Source organism: Tympanuchus pallidicinctus, unplaced genomic scaffold (genome assembly GCF_026119805.1).
Source record: "Tympanuchus pallidicinctus isolate F22 unplaced genomic scaffold, pur_lepc_1.0 scaffold8, whole genome shotgun sequence".
Taxonomy (NCBI): Eukaryota; Metazoa; Chordata; class Aves; order Galliformes; family Phasianidae; genus Tympanuchus; species Tympanuchus pallidicinctus.
In genome coordinates this window covers 34,117,044-34,136,836 of record NW_026294802.1, presented here as the reverse complement: position 1 = coordinate 34,136,836, position 19,793 = coordinate 34,117,044, and the positions used below count along the sequence as shown (strand labels likewise).

General features: G+C 35.8%; 1 protein-coding gene across 5 annotated transcripts in view; it reads right to left on the bottom strand.

Annotated features, from left to right (window-relative positions):
• ADAMTS20 (ADAM metallopeptidase with thrombospondin type 1 motif 20) overlaps window positions 1–19,793 on the bottom strand; it is an 84,620-nt gene that overhangs the window by 17,220 nt on the left and 47,607 nt on the right. For 3 of the 5 annotated variants that reach the window (XR_008202758.1, XM_052668622.1, XM_052668624.1), the window contains exons 21-28: window positions 19,422–19,586; window positions 18,606–18,770; window positions 17,799–17,921; window positions 16,410–16,526; window positions 15,031–15,195; window positions 14,589–14,876; window positions 14,129–14,290; window positions 13,286–13,462 (exon numbers count right to left, since the gene is read on the bottom strand). Coding sequence is in view for 4 of the 5 variants with exons in the window: in XM_052668622.1 (XP_052524582.1) it covers window positions 13,286–13,462; window positions 14,129–14,290; window positions 14,589–14,876; window positions 15,031–15,195; window positions 16,410–16,526; window positions 17,799–17,921; window positions 18,606–18,770; window positions 19,422–19,586 (1,362 nt within the window). In the remaining variant the exon portion in view is untranslated. The remainder of the gene's footprint in view (window positions 1–13,285; window positions 13,463–14,128; window positions 14,291–14,588; window positions 14,877–15,030; window positions 15,196–16,409; window positions 16,527–17,798; window positions 17,922–18,605; window positions 18,771–19,421; window positions 19,587–19,793) is intronic. The other 2 variants (XM_052668623.1, XM_052668625.1) reach the window with 2 other exon arrangements.

The window sequence follows — 19,793 nt, the reverse complement described above, 5'->3', positions numbered from 1 at the left end:
TTTTTTTTTTTGGCAGGCATTTCTGCAACTGGATAGAAAGAATTTTTGAAATGACTGATTTTAAAATGGCAGCCTCCCCAGAGCAGTGGTCATAGCACTGAGTTTGCTGGAGTTCAACAAGCATCTGGACAATGCTGTCAGACATATTCTGGTTTTAGAATGATCCTATGTGGAGCTGGACTTGATGATCCTTGCAGGTCCCTTCCAACTCAGGATATTCTATGATTCTATGATATAAAGGATAAGAAAATGTACAAACCTACACAATTAAACAGTAGTTGAGTTATCTGAAAACTGTGTTTTGATAATCTCTTGGTTAGCCCAAGAGTCTATTTGGTCTCTTTTAAAACTAAGCTAAATATAGAGTGGGAACACTACTGCACAAAACACTCATAAAGCACATCTTTGAGCACTACTCAGTTGAGAGTTGTTTCAAATTTTCATTTGTTGTATCATAATTAGCTCTCCTGCACTTGCCTCCTCTCTACTAGCCACATCTCCCCAAGGTTCCTTGTGATGCTTCAGCATGAAACAAGTATTTTTCAGCTGAAATAACTCGCAAAGTTATCCTTCCCTTTAAACATGTAGAATACTGTCAAGAAGTAACAGACTCTGGGATTGGGTCTCCCATCTGAATTCACGGATTCAGTGTCACAACTCTTCACTATGACAAGCACAAGCACTTGTACTATTAGCTCAAACAATCAGAAGGGAACAGGGCTAGAAAAGACCAAGCAACCCATCACTCCTGAGAAAGTATATTGAATTCCAGGAGATATGTATATGATTTATTTTTATTTCTAAGCTACACACATTAACTACAGAAGTTACACTGAAGATTCTGAATTATCTCATTGAGTACAGAATCATTTAAAAAGTGTTATATCAAAGTTATTGTAGATGTCTTGATATGATTTAACTAAGTCGTCCTTGCAGCTGTAGTGTGTAAATCTGTTTTACTAGTTTTAAGGAAGCTGCTTTTGCAACTACAGCAATGAAAGGGAGGAAAGGTAGGCTAAGAATGACTTTGCACTCTGCATAGCAGGGCAGGAACCTGACACATCAGCGTTCTACCATTCTTACATTGGTTACCATTGCTTACAGGGTGTATCGTGCACGTGAACACCTGTGCACACCAGACCAGTCCCAGTGTTTGTGTACAAGATTGTGGAGTACACCACAGAATGACCTAACACTGAATGCTGCAGCTGAGAACAACAAAAGGCAACAGCAGCTCTTCCTGGGGTCATCTAACTTCTCCATAGCCACGTCTTTTCTGCAGGACTGTGTACTCTGTGGTCCATGGATAGGCAGCCTTTGTCTGTCTCATAAAATTACAATTTTGTTTCAACTTTCATTTGAAAAAATGACCAATTTCTGAATAAATATTTTTCAAGTATATTGATTCAACATCACATCACAGAATCAGAGAATGTTTGAGCTTGGATGCGACCTCTAAGTTGGTCTGCCCCAGCCCCAGCTCAGCAGGGGCACCCAGAGCAGGGTGCCCAGGCCCAAGTCCAGGTGGCTGCTGAAGGCCTCCGAGCCTGTGCCAGTGCTCCAACACTGCACAGCACAGCAGTGCTGCCTGGTGTTCAGAGGCAACCTCCTGTGCTTTTGTTTGTGCCCATTTCTCATGTCATGGTAATGAGTACCACTAAAAAGAATCTGGCTCCATTTGCACCTTTCTTTATTTCTATTATTTATATTAAGAGATTTTTTTGGCCCCCAGAAACTCCCCTTCTCTAAGCTGACAATTCCCAGCTCTCTCTGCCTTTTTTATAGGAGGGGTGCTCCAGCCCCTTAAATCTTCATGGTCCTACACAGGACTCTTCCCAGTACATCCCACGTATCTCATGAGCTGTCAGAACAGATGGCAGAATTGGAGTGAGTACTTCAGGTATGGCCTCATCAACAGTGGAGGGGGCTATAAATGAGAAACAAACTACAAACATACATACACAGAAAAAGTGGAGATGAAGAAGGAATGAAGAGGATCAAAGACAGACCTTCTAGGGTTGATGTAGAGAGCAGGAAGGCAAAGCTGCTATGTGAAGGAGCCATATGGAATCTACTAGGAATGTGTGTTAACATCTTCCTCTTAAAAACAAAGACATCCCAGTTTAAAAAAAAAAAAGACACATAGATCAAACCTTTCCATTATATTAAAGTCAGTCCCATCAGGACAGATCTTGAAGGGAAGGGAAGTTGATTTTTTTGCCTTCAGAAATCAAATTCTGCTAATGATTCTAGAGGCATTTTAGCATTTAAAATTGCAACCATGCGGTCCAGATTTCTTTGTCTCGTGCAGCTGGAGGTAGTGTTAATAAGGGAAACCTTTCAGCAAAACAGCAATCTGCCTAGATGGCAGATGAACAACCATATTCTGTGCAGCTGTTGGAAAAATCAAAATTGTAACTCCTGAAGTTCCACTTAATGATCATCCACTGAATATCATTTATTCATTCGATTTGTGAATAGGTTTCAGTTTGGCTTATTTCTGACATCTCTGCAAAGCACTTCCCATTACTTCAAACTCAGCAAAATCAAAACAGAAGACTGTTGTTTGAAATCCCTGTCAAGTCTTTTCTGCTCATGACAGATATCACCATTTTGCCCATCACTGCCTAAAGCCTGGCATCATTTTTAATGCCAGCTGCAGAGCATTTGATTTTACTCTGCCTCTATCTTTAGATCCTGTTGGGCCCTCACTTGTACAAGTGTAAACTCAAATAATTGTGCAAAGTACTGCACTTTACAGGTGTGCTACTTCAGCTGTCCCTCTTAAAGAAAAACATTCAGAAAACATTTCTTTGTAAGTGAATGATCATACTATACTTACTATGTAACTACTTCTCCTGTATTTTCAAAGTATGTTTATTTTCTCTACAAATGTAAAATACATTGTTAGTTTTCATTTTAAGAAATAATTAGTTTACAGCTTATAAAGGACAATTCTATTGTAGAGATTTAATAAGTGATATTGACATGCTCATCTTTGTCATTTCAAGTGAAATTCCTTAGCTCTCCAAGGAGTGAGCCAGTTTATACAAAGCTACCAAATGAGAGCTACCACATCTGCAGGAGTGACAGAATGCTCTTTACTCTCCTGTTTGTTCTGGAAACTGCTTTGAAACAAATACATTCTACAGCTAGAGAATTTACCAATGTGTGTGAGTGTGCACAGTGGATACCACACAAGCTCAGATATGAACTGTATCCTCCAAAATCTTTTTAGTGATTTCCCTCTAGGAAACTTGCTTTAGCAATGGAGCTGGACTACGTGATCTCCAGAGGTCCCTTCCAACCCCTACTTCTCTGTGATTCTCTGGCTTTGTTATTCTGACTGGATGTTTCTCCCCATTCAAAAGAGAACCCAATTTTCTTTCTAGATAAAGTCTAACTCATTTTCATTCAAAAGAAAAATGATGTGCCTGATTTGTTTAGAGGTGACTCCAATACTCCGCTGCAACAAGGAGTGTGAAAATTCCTTATGCCAGGAAAAACCTGAAGCTTGAGATTAATGAAATAGCAACCTTTCATATAAATTTCAGGTGGAGTCTAAAAAATCCTGATTGTATGATTCAAAAAGGAAAATCTTAGCACAGATAATATTTCATAACAAGGAACCAAAATTGACACTGATTTTGGACAAGAATAAGTTCACATGGCTCACAGCAGAGGTTACCATTTCCCCATTTTCCATACGAGTACAATCCAAGCCACTGGAGAACAATTACAAAGAGAACATTTCACAAAGATTATGGACATTTCAGTGTGAGAGCTGATGGAAGACTGTGGCATGGTATAAGAGAAGAAAAGGAAAGCAAGATGAACAGAACAGTGGCAAAAATGAGGACATTACTAGGCTTTACAGAATAGTTGAGTCAAAGTCCAAAATCATATTCAGATGTCATGACTTCTCCTCTAGATATTATTTTTCTTTCAGGTTTCAGTCTTCTACGAAGACTCTTAGATACTTGGACACAACATAACCCACAGGATATCCATCTGTTCATGCGAGGCATGCCAGTGCTATCTCACAACAGTGAGATGCAAAGACAAGCCTTGTGCTAACTGAAGGTATTTTCTGATGCTATTAACGTGTTCTTGATTATTATGAATATTTAAATATAGCAGTCACTACTTCACAAGTAGGTGATTAATGTATTCTCCTTCAACAATGACAACGTCTCACATTTGGTATCTCATTTAACACTTCTTTTATAGGCTCTATTTCATCTCTCTGTTACAGTAAAAAATCATGTATAGTTACTCTTCCTGCCATACTTTCTCTCAATTAGAATCCACTGCATCTGGTTGCCACATGAGAATCAGAAAAACAATGGGTATTTCTGTCTCCTTTCAGCAGCCATTTGGCAAGATCTGCTGTCTCACGTGCAGGTCTTAAGACAGGCCTCAAAGTGTCACTGAAGGGTCTGCACATACTTCAGCTAAGAACTTCACCATCAGCTCTCATTCAAGTAACATTATTGCTGTAATTAATCAGAGCATATATTAAAACAATGAGAAGTATGATCAGCTTACATATTTGCTGGGGGAGAAGCAAGAGAGGTGGGGGAGGGGACAAATAAGCTGCATTGCTCAATCAGCATTTCTGCAAGAGTGTATCTGGTACATGTGTCTAACTTTTATCACCTTTCAGCTGCATGATATATACAACGGAGACAGATGGCTGAGGAAAAGCAACAAGCAAAAATACAAGAACAGCAGGAAATCAAAGTCCAAACCCAGTCAATTCTGCCTCTCCACTCCTGAAATTACTGGCAAACAGGAACAGAGGTAGAACCTCACTTTCTGAAAAATCTTATCTACAGATACACGTTTGTGTTAAATTCACAAGATGGAATGATTATTCTGCCCTTGGGTTCTTTAGGAACCTCCAAAAATATCCAGTGCAGGCATGTTTATCACTGCATTGTTGCAGATGGCAAAATTTTGTCTTGTCTTAGCAAGTCTTACTCATTCTTTTTTTCCCCACACAAACATACAACCCAAGTAACACCTTTACGTAATTAAATGAAGGCAGCGGGACTGGAGACAAATTATAAGAAACAAGTATCAAGAAAAAAGGAAGGCAGGGATGGAGACAGGAGACCTTAGGAAATATAATGAAAGCCAAAGGAAAAGAAACACCTTTTTCCCCCCTCATTTCCAATAAATGGCTAACTTTCCAGTCGCACTTCCCAAAGGGAGAACAAGGGGTGCACTCAATCAAGTCAGCAGTTGTGCATGCCACCATAGCCACCTACCTCAAAAATAAAACAACACAAACCCACATACAAAAACAAACAACCTCCCAAAATTGTAACCCAAACTGAATTCATGATTACTGTCAACAATAAGACATGGTTTAAGGGTGCATCACAGGGGGTGCAGCTCATGCCTCTTGAGACGCTTGGGAAAACTGAGCAAAGGCCTGGTAATGACACAGTCTGCCTTCTCACTGAACAGTAAAGCTTGCTCATTAGGAGTGACTTTTTATGACTGGATCTTCACAGTAAAAGATGGTCCATATTTTTAATGACAGAGGATCTCTTGGTGTGAGGTCTACACTTTCAGAAACGGAAGAGTTGCACAGAAAAAATAATTTGTTTATATATTTTTCGCTTTTTAAACTTCACTTTATCTTAAGATCCAGGGTCTTTTCAACAGAATATAAAAATAATGAGATAACAGTCACACCATGGCAGACCAATTTTGGCTGATTTGCAAAAAGGCAAACATGATCAAACGGAAACATTGGATGTCCGTAAATGTAGTCTTTGATTTATCATTTTCAATCATGTGAACTGCAGCAAAACAGTAGCTCATAAATTAAAGCAATATGTGCTATGTGTCATTTCATTTTTCATTTGACTAAAAGTTAAGGTTTTGTATATGAACTTTCCAAAAAAAGTTCTAAAATTAACAGTGTATACTGGGACGACACAGTTTTGTTAAAAACATTTCAAACTCTTTAAAAGCATCAAAAATGTAATTAAATATCAGCTAAAGAATTGGAAAAAAAAACCACACACTTTAAATATTAATTGGGCAAGAATATGAGTTTACAAGTATAATGTAGATAATATGAAATGCATTTCACCCACCTTTGTATGTGCCTTCCAGTTTATCTTCAACCTAAGACATTCTTCTGTACATTTTCAATTACTTACAGACCAATCTTTCCAACACTGCACGCAGCCATGTGCAAAAATGTTAGCAAATATGCAAGCTTCTGAAGGACTAATTCATCAGGAAATCTAAGTGCCTAAGCCTGCTCTCACTGAAGTGCAAGGGCCATAGATACATTCATGCTAGCACATCTACTGATCAGTATAGCAGCCTACCTTAGTGGAGTAGTCTGTATCCCACAGTTACCCATTTTCTCAGAAAGGATGGGATCTCATAGAGAGCTACAGAATGCGTTGGGAATTCTAATGCATGCCAGCTAAACAAAATATGCATGTATTAACCTTCACAAATTTTTAACAATATTAATGCTTCAGTCTATGTTTCATAGCTTTTAAATTTGGGCCTCAAAACACTTTGGGGCAATATTAATGAGCATTGACTGGGATTCTCAGAACTGCCACAGGCAGCTCAGAATGGTTTTTCCATGGATCCGACCACCCAAAACCTGTTAGCTTTTCTGAATGCTCCTACACTACAAAAAGAAATAAATGCCTGAGTAGTCTTATACTCATTTTCAATGAATGACTATAAATACTTAGGAATGGTATTAAGGACGACCAGGATCACCTGCTATCCTCCTCTGGGATATTCCTAGTTTTACTTTGTTTTCCAACTAGGTTCCTTCTTACTTGTCCATTTTCAAAAGGAAAGGTCTGAAAGCTACACAAACTTGTAAGAGTGCTTTAGTTTTTTGAGATTATACGAGTTGTGCATTGTGTTACGACCCTCAGTTTTGTGTCGTTTGTCCCTGAGTGGAAGCAGGACTGTACTGTAAAATTGCAACTCCAACATAAGTTGTTAAATAACCATTATCTTTAAGCTTCATAATCAAAGATCAGAGACAATGAGTTCATCATCAGAGATCAACTCCTTATTTCAGTCTAATTGTCCAACAGGATCAGTTGCTGCTTTTATCACTAACAAAGTTCACATTTTTGTTGTTGTTCAACTTTAGGAGCTTTTTCAAATTTTACAGCAACCTTTAATCTTTTACACAGGAAATTTTAAAGATGCTTAACCCCATGAAAATGATGTCAGTAAAATATCACATGACGTTCATTGCGCACAGAAGTTACTCAGTGCTAAAAACACTTTCAGCAAAAGAAATTAGTTCCTTTTTTTTTTTTTTTAAGAACTTTAAACATTAGCATTCCTTAATAAAAGACATGTTAAATATAAGCACAAAGCCACACAACATGCATTGAAAAAGAAGGGTTAAAATGCAGCTGTATTTCACAGACACAAATCACAGTCATTAAATTAAATTATCAGACATACATTACAACTTATTTATTATTTCAAGCTATACAGGCAACATAGCACCAAAATGGAGACATTTCCTCTAAATACGATGAACAATACACATAAATATTTGTTTTTGAATTTCTGAAACAATTATTTTCTTTCGTATTCATTCAGAACTGCCCTAAAAGAAATCCACTATCCCAAGCCTGTTCTATGACATTATTTGGGTAGTGACATATGTTATCAATTATCTCTGAAAAGACACTCCCAAGTTCCAGAATTTTTAAAAATGAATAGCGTATGCTAACATTAAGATTTCAGCCAGAGGGATATTAAATAAATGTGCTGTATTGGTAATGAGGTATTCTGAAGTTGGACATTAGGCAGCAGCAGAAGTAGAGGTATAAGGCTGAAGCTGGTTTTGAAAACCAAATTCACTGATCCTGAATTCTCTTTTAATATAAAAGATTATCTTCAAAGATATAAATACTTTTTACACATTAGAAAAATGAATGAAGGCACTTATCATACTTTTTTTTTTTTTTTTTTTTTTTTCATTAAAATGGAAACAAATACACATTCTACTTATGCAAGTTTGGGCTGCTTCTGCTCCTGCAGAAGTTGATGGGAGGCCTGGCAATAACATCACTGAAAGAGGACTGGAATGATAATTTTTAGAAATAAATTTATTCTCTTGACTTCTTCCACTAGTGCAAAGACAGAATTCTATGGAAATCTTTCCAAAGCATTAACTTGACAGAAAACTGAAAAATTAGAAAAATAGCCACTTTAGAGACTATTACATTATGTGTCTGAAGGGTAATAGGAATTTCTGACACTTAAAGTTAACTTAGAAAATGAACTGATCCACTCAATATGCCTAAACTGTGAAATCACAAGTCAATTACTGACAAAATTAGATGAAAATATAAGACAGAGGAAAAAAAGCTTGTTTTAATCAAAATTTCAAACAAACGTGTTTGTCTTCTGAAAGGGTTAAATATTATCTGTAACAGTGATAACAAAAACACCTCAGCACAACCAGATTTATACTGTTATCCCCCAAAAATAAAAACCAAACAGAACAACAAAAATAATCAAAGAAAAAAATCTAACATTCCTGAACCGAATTTTTACAGGACTTTTAAAATGTAATTTGAATGGTTAGCAAAACACTCCTCTGGGACGATGGATTTCTAGACCAATACAAGGTGTAATTGACCTGGCTGGTTTGTTGTCAGTGCTTTGTTATTTTAATAGTGTTTGAACAGATGTAAGAGCACTCTGCAAAATCACTACTTTTGGGAAAGCCATGTCTGTTCACTTTTAAATTAAGGTCCCTTTCATCACAGAAAATATTTTCTAAAACTTTAAAGTAAACAAGAAAAGAAACCTAAAATTATTATCTGACAGAACCAATGCTATCCGGAAGGCCTGAGGACAAATTATTCATACATCTTCACTTTGAAAAGATGGATGTATCACATCCCAGCTCACAAGAAGAAAAAGGGCTAGAAAGTAAGATATGACCATTTAACCAAGAGAAAAATACCAAAACTTAAAAGAAATTGAGATTTAAGGAGGAAGCTTCAGGTAGTAGTTCAATGTAGTGAAGTCTCTTAAAGTCTCCATAAAAAGCCTCTGTTAAGAAAAGCTCATTTGGTCAGTAATAAAAAGCCTGAACAGCAGAATAAAGAGTCAAACAAAAAGTATGTGTAAATCACCTAGTCTGTTCAGGTACCGCACCGGGGCTTTTCCACCAGAAATCCCTTAACTCGCTAATGTCAAATTCTTTCCCAGCCAAATACTGCATTTCACATGGGAGGAAGCAGCTTGCGTTTGGGAAGCCCTCGCTGTATCTGCTGCTATACTTAACCTCTGCAGCCAACCAGGCCTTAGTCCCTGAAAACTACTGGTGTGTGACAAACATGTCAGTTACTGCATTTCTACGTAAAATTCTAGTTAATATTACTGTGTGCTGTGTGCTAACTAGAGCATTTGATTCTCTAGTACAGTTAATTTATATTGGTGTTATTCATGAAAACTTTGCAAGACTACATGTAAACGCACTGAAGGACTGTTACATCTTAACCATTTAACTGACTAACTGATGATTTGATTGTATTCTGACATAAAATACTGGCAGGTAGTTGTTGGTCAATCGTTTGGCTAAGAATGCTGAAGCATCTGGATATGGGACAACACAGCGTTCTTGAGCTAAATAAAGACAGATTATCCCAAAAGAATTATAGGAGAAAACTGTTAAATCTTGTCATTGTGGATAGTTTTAAAGTCTCTGCAAATCTGTAATACTTTCCCTTTTCATGCTTGTTGTAAAAAAAAAACCAAAAAACAAAAAACAAAAAACTTATCCTTAAGACAGAAAAGCACTATGATAAAATATAATGCAATAAATCTCAGGTATTACCACATGAGCTAAGCACAAAAACCCAACAATGAATTGTTAAAAATAAGGAAGAACACAAAAAACCTGTATTAGAACAAAGCACAGTTAGGCAGCTGTCAGAATGCTATGGAATTTTTCTTGACATTAGATAATGTGACATATGGTTTCCATACTTTGTAGCTTGTAATTTACTCATTCTTTTCTGTAGTTTTGGATCATTGCTTCAATCCCTTCACCAAAGACTAGAACAGCCTAAGAGGGAAATATCCACAGCCCAAGTTTTTACTGGTGGTGCAACTCCATTGAAACAAGCAGCTACGCAATCTACCTACCTCAAGTATTATTTAAGTTTTAAACACATTATAAATATGTATATACAGCAAAATATGTATATATCATAATTTGCACATATCAAAATTGAGGTAGTGTACTTAGATCTAAGCCAATCAGGCTAAATTATTATCTTGAAATATTTGAATTTAGGGATGATTCTACAATATTGTATCAACTTCACTTACATTAGGAGTTGTCATGAATATTCATAGCACCATAGAATCATTTGAGCTGGAAGGGGATCCTTAAAGGTCATCTAGATTAAATGCCCTGCAAGGAACAGGGACACCTACACACATACAGCTAGATCAGGTTGGTCAGAGCCTGGTCCAGCCAGACCTTGAATATCTCCAGGAATGGAGCATCTACCACCTCTAGGCAACCTGTTCCAGTGTTGCACACAAGACAGTCATTGAGAGTCCCTTGAGAGCAGAGACTGTGTAAACTCACTCCATTTTCTCTGAAATTTGATACAAAGACAAGAAAAGGAACAGCATTATTCAGTTCCTGGTTGGAAGAAAAAAAAGCCAAAAAAGTAAGCTACATTCTACAAATAAAACATTGTTAGAGTCTCTCCAAGACCTCCAGATGAAATGAATTAATCTTTCAAGCAAAAGGGTGTGTTTCCTAGCACTCTTGCTTGTAAAACGAGAGTCCTTCTCTGGTTTGGATGTTACAAATATGTAAATTATGGACTTAATCACAGTTTCAAGAATTCAGTCAATGTTTGTGATTCTGATTAAAATTAATTAAATAATTGCTTACATTAATTTATGCTTGAGCCATAATTTACCTCTTCTCTCATGCTGTACAATTAGTAGTAGCTTATTATTCATAATGTATGTACAAAAAGCATTATCCCAAGATGAAGAACTATAAATACTTTTAATGGTAATTTTTGGAACAGAACTGAACATTAGCTGAAGTTTTTTTTTCCCCATGCTAGAATAAATTTTCTTGCTTCTGAGTTAGAACCAAGTATAAACAAGCTTGTTATCCTGAAACAGAAGTACCTAGCTTGCACTAAAGGTAGAAAGATACCCTAACACGTTGCATATCTCACTTTGACATTCAGAATCTGTGCTAAGTGGTTTTTGTAATGTTCACTACATCAATAGAATGGAATTAAAGTTAATCAATAATTACCTAATTCTCTGAAGTCAAAAGCTGCCTTCTTTGAAATACAAGCCAGTCACAGAAATTTCTGCATCCAGGATTGTTATTTCTATTGCATAGTTATAAATCCTCAAAATTTACTGCTAAAAAGTCCTAGAAGAAATGCTTTGTAAGCGCGTACTGGACATCGCAAAAGCCTTTCCTCCCAGAGCAAACACTAGAAGTGCTTTTGCCTGCCTCTCATATCTCTGAATATTACTATTAAATTCGGATAAGGAAATGGGTATTCAAGACATTCATTTATTGCTTTGGAAGATAAACATTGTTTTGAAGAACTGAACTCTGAATAATTTTAATAACTTTTCTTCCCTTGGAAGAATTAAACTTGCTCAAGCAGCCTTGCATTATAAATCACTAAACGCCAGCTCATCGTGGTCTGCTGTAGATCAGGGTTTTACTCTAGTCTGGATAAATTCCAGAAAAATCTTTGCAGATACTGGGAATCTATTTCCACTTGAACATAAAATTCAACAGGAAATTCTGAAAAACCTGGAATAATCAGAGAGCTAAAGCTTTAGTTCAGATATGGCTTAGAAAAAAAAAAAAACTAAAGCTAAATGAGAAAAAGGGTTTTTTAAGTATTTTTTTTACACCCACTCTGAACTGGCTGGGCAGAGACAAAGCCAGCATTCAGTGAGGTCAAAGTTATCCCTCATGAAGCAAGTGCTTAAAAATTCCCTTGCTTCCAATAGTCTGTATGTAAGCCCTGCTTACCTTCTTGGCCCCTGAAGTACGTACATTAATTAAGAACTACTAAACAGTAAGTCATCTCCAGTTATTTGAATAACAGCTAAAGAAGATACTCTGGTATCCTTTAAACATAAAACCAAAATTCTGTTTGCACAGTGGAAGAGGTAACTGGGAGAGCTTATTAATTCAAACTTCCATGGTAAACTCTATTTGCAATAAATAAGAATAGATTATATAAACACTAATCAGTTATTCAAACTTGAAATTGGACAATATTTAAAAAGAAATGTTTCTATGATAATTCAAAGAATGAAACTACAGAATCCTATTAAGATAAATGTAAAGAATTGTATCCTTAGCCCATCCTTCAGAGATGTTAATGACATTTTTGGAATAATTTTGAATGGAATCAGAATTAGATCCACACACCTTTGCCATTAATCTCTTTAAAATTGAGCACAATAACTAATAAATATTGTTGTCGCATTCATAGCTAGAAGGAATATAATGTTCTCTCTTCTGCAGAATATGCTACGAGTGCTTCTTAATGTGAATTATCTGCTAGTGGCAATTTTAAAGATCAATGGTAATTACTGTAAGCATTTTAATACATTAATAGACAGTGACATATAGACAATAACATATTATAGTTACATACATAATTATACACACACAACTTTAATTAGTCATTGTTTTAAAACCACAAATATAAACCTTTATACACAAATGTACATTCAATATGGAGTAAAATGCTGTTTTGTGACAAAGTGTAATATAGATAAGCGAAATAGCTTATATTTAAATATACTAATAGATAAATGTTAAGTACTAAAAAGACTTGTTTGTTTTTGTTTTTTACAAATATAAATATGCAGGTAATACTGCCGTATAAATTACAGCATATACTTTTAAATTAAAACAGATCAAACATAACTCTTCGGAACAGATCAACCCAGTAGGTATCACTATCAGTGATAATTATTCATGTCAATTTTCAAAATACTCTGTATGATATTTTACAGAACATGAAACCTGTTCCCATTGAAGAAAATGGCTATTTCCCATTTAATTCAATGTCAGCAGGAGCATTTGCTTAACAAAAATACAGACTGTGTTCCGCATGCACTATTATTTCATTGTTGCCAAATAAAATAATAATACAACTTTCGAAAGCCGTGGGGAAATAGAGTGACAGAAAGAACAGAAAGCAGAAAATATCAGTGAATGCTATCGTACCGATTTCCATGGTCCCCGATGCCATGAAACATCACCAGGGCAAGAATGCACATTACATTGTGCCATATTAGGTGGCTTGTCTAGAATTTCACAGTTTTGATCACCCAGCATTTGGCCAGTAGGAAGCTGACATATCACCAGTCTTGTCTTTATTCCATCTCCACATGTTTGGGTACACTAAAACATAGAAATTTATACACAAAATTTTTGTTGCAAGTCATCAAATACTATTAACGTGATAATAAATACATGCTGATACTTACTACGCCTACATTAGCATTCCCTGGATATCCAATTCAAGAAAAAAGATGTACAGTTTGAGTTCATATAAAGAAAAAACTATTCTTTCATCAAAAATTTACAAAACTACAATTTAATAGTTGATCAAGTGAATGTCTATAAAACATCTGTTACAGAAAGTCTACCCTACCAAAGAAAAATAACTATTTGTGAGAATAAACACAAAACAACACTCAGACTGTCCTTGAGAACTAAATGGCTAGATCTGGCCAAAACAGGAAATCACTCATTTTGTCTTATTTTCTAGGCTTCTAGATATTAGTGTATCAAGAATAAGAGAAGAGGGCATAAAACATAAGAGGTAATCTTAGAATGCCAGATAAGCCAGTTTTAACTTAGAATACTTCTTTTAGACTTATTTTTATGCTACCTATATTTATACTACAGTTCTGGATTTCATCAAAGAATAAATTATAAATAAACACGTTGAAACTCATTATTTTTCAAAACTTAACAGAACGGTTCGATTCACATTCAAATTATTTTGATACTATTTCTAAGCTTATGCAGCAATGTTTCCGCTTGAAAATGAAATGGTCTTACTTCTCCCCAGTTTCCATAGTTCCATCGTGGGCAGGGTCCAGAATCACAGTGTCTTGACTCTGGAGGTTTACTTGCCTCATCACAATAACTAGCGCTTCTTCCTTCCTCATCTTGACATACTACAACTCGACGGTGAAATCCACCTGCACAAGTACTAGAGCACTACCAAAACATGTAGAGACAAATATCACTGTTGTATCATTAGAAAAATGTATACTGTGTTGCTTAAAACAACTTAAAAAAGATATATTAGCATTCAAAACTGGAAATTTGCAAATAGGGATTATCATGTAGAAGTGTTTGAAAGTTGAAATTGCACAGATTTTAAATCGAATATATTTTTCATAATGGTACTTTTTAAAACAATGTACTTTTCACCAACTCTGTGCAGCGATAACATTTCTCCAAATGTATATTCACAACTGAGATAAATTAACATAGAAAAACAAAATTTTCTTACTGCTCCCCAGGGTCCAGTCCTCCATTGATATCCTCCTACAGAAGGATGATTCCACTGGTTCACACTGTCTAGCGGATGACGTATTGGAGGATAACCTGCTTCTGGAAAATGACTTGGATGCTCATGTATTTTCGGAGTGTGATAAACTGGTGAACATGGTGGCATGTTACATTCTTGTTCTTTAGAGGGACGGCCTTCAGGATCGCAGTAATTCTCGTTGATTTGTTGATGGTAGTTGACACAGATAACTTGTCTTGTTATTATTCCACTATCACATGTAACTGTGCACTGACCAAAAATTAATCCAATGTTTGTGACAGAACACTGACAGCTAATAATCAAAGACATTTACATTTGACAATATAAAACATGCATGTACAGAATATGAAATTCCAGTTTTTTATACATTTAAAAAAAGAACAACAATCTGAGCAATACTTACAGGGGACCAGTTTCCAACTTGCCACTCTCCACATGGGCTAAAGCAACTTGAAACCTCAGCTGGACGTGGCAAATGAGCACAGAAAGACTCATCTGCTATTCCTCCATGAGCATCTCTACAGCTCACATAGCGAGCACGATCACCCTTCCCACAGGATGCTGAACACTGTCAGAGGACAATCCATGTTAACTGCATTCCAGGAGATCAGAGAGATCAAGCAAGCATCAAAAATGCTAGCATAGCTTAGTATCAGCGTGACTTTAATATTAATCACTGACAACCAGACTTCCAACTCACAGTGATACCTGAGTGTCAAGTACAGAGGCATGCACTCAGGAAGGAAGTGAATATTGCTAGGTCTTAAGAATGGTTTTGGTCTTAAGAATTCCTCTAGGATTGAAACTGAAGTGCTGAGCCTTACTAGAAAGTAATTCAGCATATTTAAGAGGAAACATTTAAACTCTAATATGGAATCATTATACAGTTGCAAAGGGAATTTTTAAATTCACTAACAATAGAAACATTAGAGAGCAGCTTCCAGAACGATCTAGTTGTTCCATAGTGATGCAACATTTACATGAACTGATGTAATAAAAACCTGGTAATCACATTCTAATTCATATTAACATAATCCATTGAGCCCCTTTAGATGTCTTTATAGATAAAAAGTACCATGGGGATTTAGTAGAGAGCCTCTATGTAGCTCCACTTTATGCACTCTTTACTACTGTTCTGTTAAAGCCTTTTCAGCAAAAATGTAATTGCTATATGCCTCATTAAGAACCTCATGGGATTAACAGACAAGTACATTTTTACAGATGATTTTAAAGTTTTATAATTCTGTCAAATACAACTAATTTTCATCACTATGAAAATTAAACACTCTTTGGTTAAACAGAGTTAGTGCATATGGCAGCTGGGTCTGTGTTGCTTATTTTAGAAGTTGTGTATAATTGGATCTTTAAAGATATAAACAATTTAATATGTTACTCAAGTATACAAGATGTAAATCATATTTTTGAATGAAAGATGTTTTCCATTCTCACAAAATGATCAATTATTTTAAAACATCTCCTTGAACGTTCTTAATCATATCAAAACTAGTCTGCTCACAACTCCAGCCTCTCAAACCCCACTCACTTGTTTTTCTTTTATTTCCCCTGGCTAGGCTTAAGAATTGGCTGGAAGTGTCCATCTCCTTTAAAAAAAAAAACAACAAACTAACGTGTTCTTAAAAAAAAATAAATAAATAAAAAAAATCAGAATTTCTTTAAAAATTATCTCAAGCAGATTTTGGTCTGAAAAATATAATAATGACGGTTTTACAGAAAATGGGAGAAAGAATGGAGAACAGCTCTGATGGCTGTGATCACCATTACATTACATACTGGGGTCCATGATCCATATCGCCATTGGGTCACCTTTCCTACATGGATTAGAGGAAACGATGTAGTCCATAATTTTGTAGTTTCTGGACAAGAGGGCAATTCACATTCCTATGGGGTTTAAAAAAAAAGCTTTCAAAATCTAAGTTTAGGAAAAGCCAAATGTAAAGCAGATGGCTCCCACAATGACAGACCCTTTTACTACAATATGCCAGCATTAATTAACCAGTAAATCTACTTTTCAGTGGCATTATTCAAAGGTTTTTAACAAATTGTTTTGTTTTAAATAGAGAGGTGAAGACAATCTATTTAACGTTAATTCTGAATTAGTAATAGCTAATATTTGCAGTTTGAGAAAGAGCCATATTTAGTAGCTTGCTGGAGACAGTTGACATGAACATGACTGTTCTGTTTCAGAGCCACGTGCAATACAGAACAGAGAGAAAAAAGCAGCTCTGCTGTCCTTCATACCTTCTGTTACCAATAACAATAAATTGTTCAGTTTCAGTCAACGGATGAAGAAGTATCACAACCCCAAATATGAAGCATACTCAAACCAATTTTGAGTGGAGAGGAAATTAATTTGTACTCATTGCTTGGCTTTTACATTTTGGAATCTTATTCAAGAAGCCATCAGTAGGCTGGTGACTTGTGCAAGGTATATTCTGGATCCCAATACCCTATTTTTTTTTTTGCTCTCAAAAAAAAAAAAGATCAGAATCAGAGCCTGCCCTCCTAGAGATAAGTGGTTACCTGCCTAACTGCATGTAAATGCAATCTGGTAGCCAGATCAACAAACTAATATGTAGCATGTTTAACATTAATTGCTATTCATTTGTATGTATGTAACTTATTGTAGACATTTCTTCTGAAAAACAATAGATTTAAATTAAGGAGAGATAAAGTAATTAAACAGAGATGGGGAGGAAGTGTAGAGACCCATATTAATACCATATTGAACCATATACAATTCATGTCTACAGAGTTTTAAATTACTATTTCCACTATCAAAGCTTTCCTCAAGTAAGTACATCTATCTTTAAAGAACAAACAGAATTCTGGAGCAGAACTCCAATCTAGCTAGGTGCGATTACGTAGTACAACAGCAAGCAGTCACCCTAATTTATTCTACAAATTGGAGCTTTTTAAAAAAATGTATTTACAAATAATCAGTTCTTTGGATCCCTTCAACATGTATCAAATTTTCAAATCTCCAATTTCCGTGTTATTCTCCACGTCAAATAGCACGGAAAAAGAGTATATAGTTTCCTCGCTCTAGAACTCATTTCTTGTAAGTTCCTCCAAGAAGTCAATAGACAATGTTTGTGTTTAGATGCTTTCAGCTAAGATGCTCAACCAACTGGAAGTTATTTCTTAACTTACTTGGTTATCTCTAGGACGAGTAGCAGCATTACATTCTCTGTCATCATCCAAAATAACTCTGTAAGTCCCAGTAACGCATTTGACTACACGCATCTGGTATCCACGTCCACACGTTACAGTACACTGTTAAGAATGTCACACATTTGAAATAGCACTATGTTTAAACAAAATTATTTTTTCATTCCATTTTCTATTTCAAAACTCTCTAGCATAAATAGGAACACGTATTGGGATGAAGATAAATTTCTTCACATCAGACCATATGGTGTTAAAACAGCGTTCACAACAAAACAGTATTTTGGTTATTGCACAACAGTACTTGCAAAATATCACCACTTCCTCCTTTTCCCCACTCTGCCCCCTGCAGTATGTTGGAGGGTGTGCAACAGACTGGGATAAACAACTTGTTTCCTGTTATTTAGCATATACACTTCAATTATCTTAATTCAAGCTATAAATTAAACATGCTGGTGCAACTATAAATACTTGGTCTTTTACTTTTCTCATTCATTTGAATGCTATGCTATCTACATTTTCATTATTTTGGAGATGAAACATGTTAATGAGAAATATCATTAGTAATTTTTTATATTAAGGCTCAAAGTTAGTGGCTACTTGAAGCATTTAATTTACATGAGGGTATTCCTAAATTACAGGCTAGACGGTCAATAGAACCAAACAAACATGTGAACCAATACACCTTCAAATAGCTGCTTAAGTTCCAATTAAAATGCATAAAAGGTGTTGTTCTGTGATCATTCATGGTCTGAAATAGCAACAAAGAGCCAGAAATACTTATGTACTCACTGCTCCCCAAGGGCCTACTTGCCAAGATGCGCATTCAGGAAGTTCACATGGTGTTACTGATCCTGGTCTATCATTCAGATTACAGAAATCGTCTCTCAGTTGTTCATCATTAAGTTGGCACCATACTCGTCGATGTTTCATTCCTTTGCCACATGTCACAGGGCACTGTAAAATAATAATCAGGTTGTAAAGAGTTCACTTCTTTATAGCAAGCTGCAGGATTTTGAAGATTACATAATTCACAAAAATATTCCTTGAATGTACTTCATGCAACAGAACTAGTTATTGTGTGAGTTCTCCATTTCTAGTAAACATCAACTCAAACACATAATATAAATAATCACTATTAAGTTTCTAAAGCCATAAAATATGAAAACAAAGTACAACTTGCTTATTTTCAATAGAACAAAAACATTTAGTTAAAATATGAGTGCACATGTCACAGCTTTCACTGAGAACCTGTTTAAGCCATCCATCATTCTATTACATATATAAAATCTACAATGAAATGGATATAATTCTGCTCTTCAGTTGGCTGAAGGTTCATTGCTTCAGAAAAAAAGAAAGGCACATGTATGACCAGATAAAGGAGCTTTTGCTATATCACTTTAATGTAATTAAATTTCTGAGAAAAAATTAAATCTAGGTGTGGTTTTCAGAAGTTCTCATGCTGTTTGTACACCTGAGAGGTACATCAGTGCAGTCCTATAACACTTTCATGTGCTCCAAAATAACCAGAACAAAAAACACAGTTCAGATTATTTTTATATTGGTGATCAGGCCCAAAGGAGTCTTAAACTTTACATAATTCATTACCTCACTCCACTCACTAGCAGACCAGCTTGGACACAAGAATTCATTGCAACTCTGTGTTACAACTCTTGGAAGTTCCTGACATTCTCTGTCAGGAAGATGACGACCCAAGTTGTTCAAACAGAAAGCCTCTCTGGTTCTGACGCCTCTTTCACAGCTCCTGGAGCACTGAGCATTCAGACGATATTATGAAATAGGAAGCATAGCAGGAAAAACACAGGTCAAAATAGGTTACTGGTCTTTGAGGTGAAAAGCACAGTGCTAGACAAATGTAGCTACATCAAAGTTAAACATTGCTACTGTGTTCACCTGAGATAAACTTGGCACCTTGTTTAGCAGCTCCAATACAAAACTCATTAATGAAGGTTAAAGCTG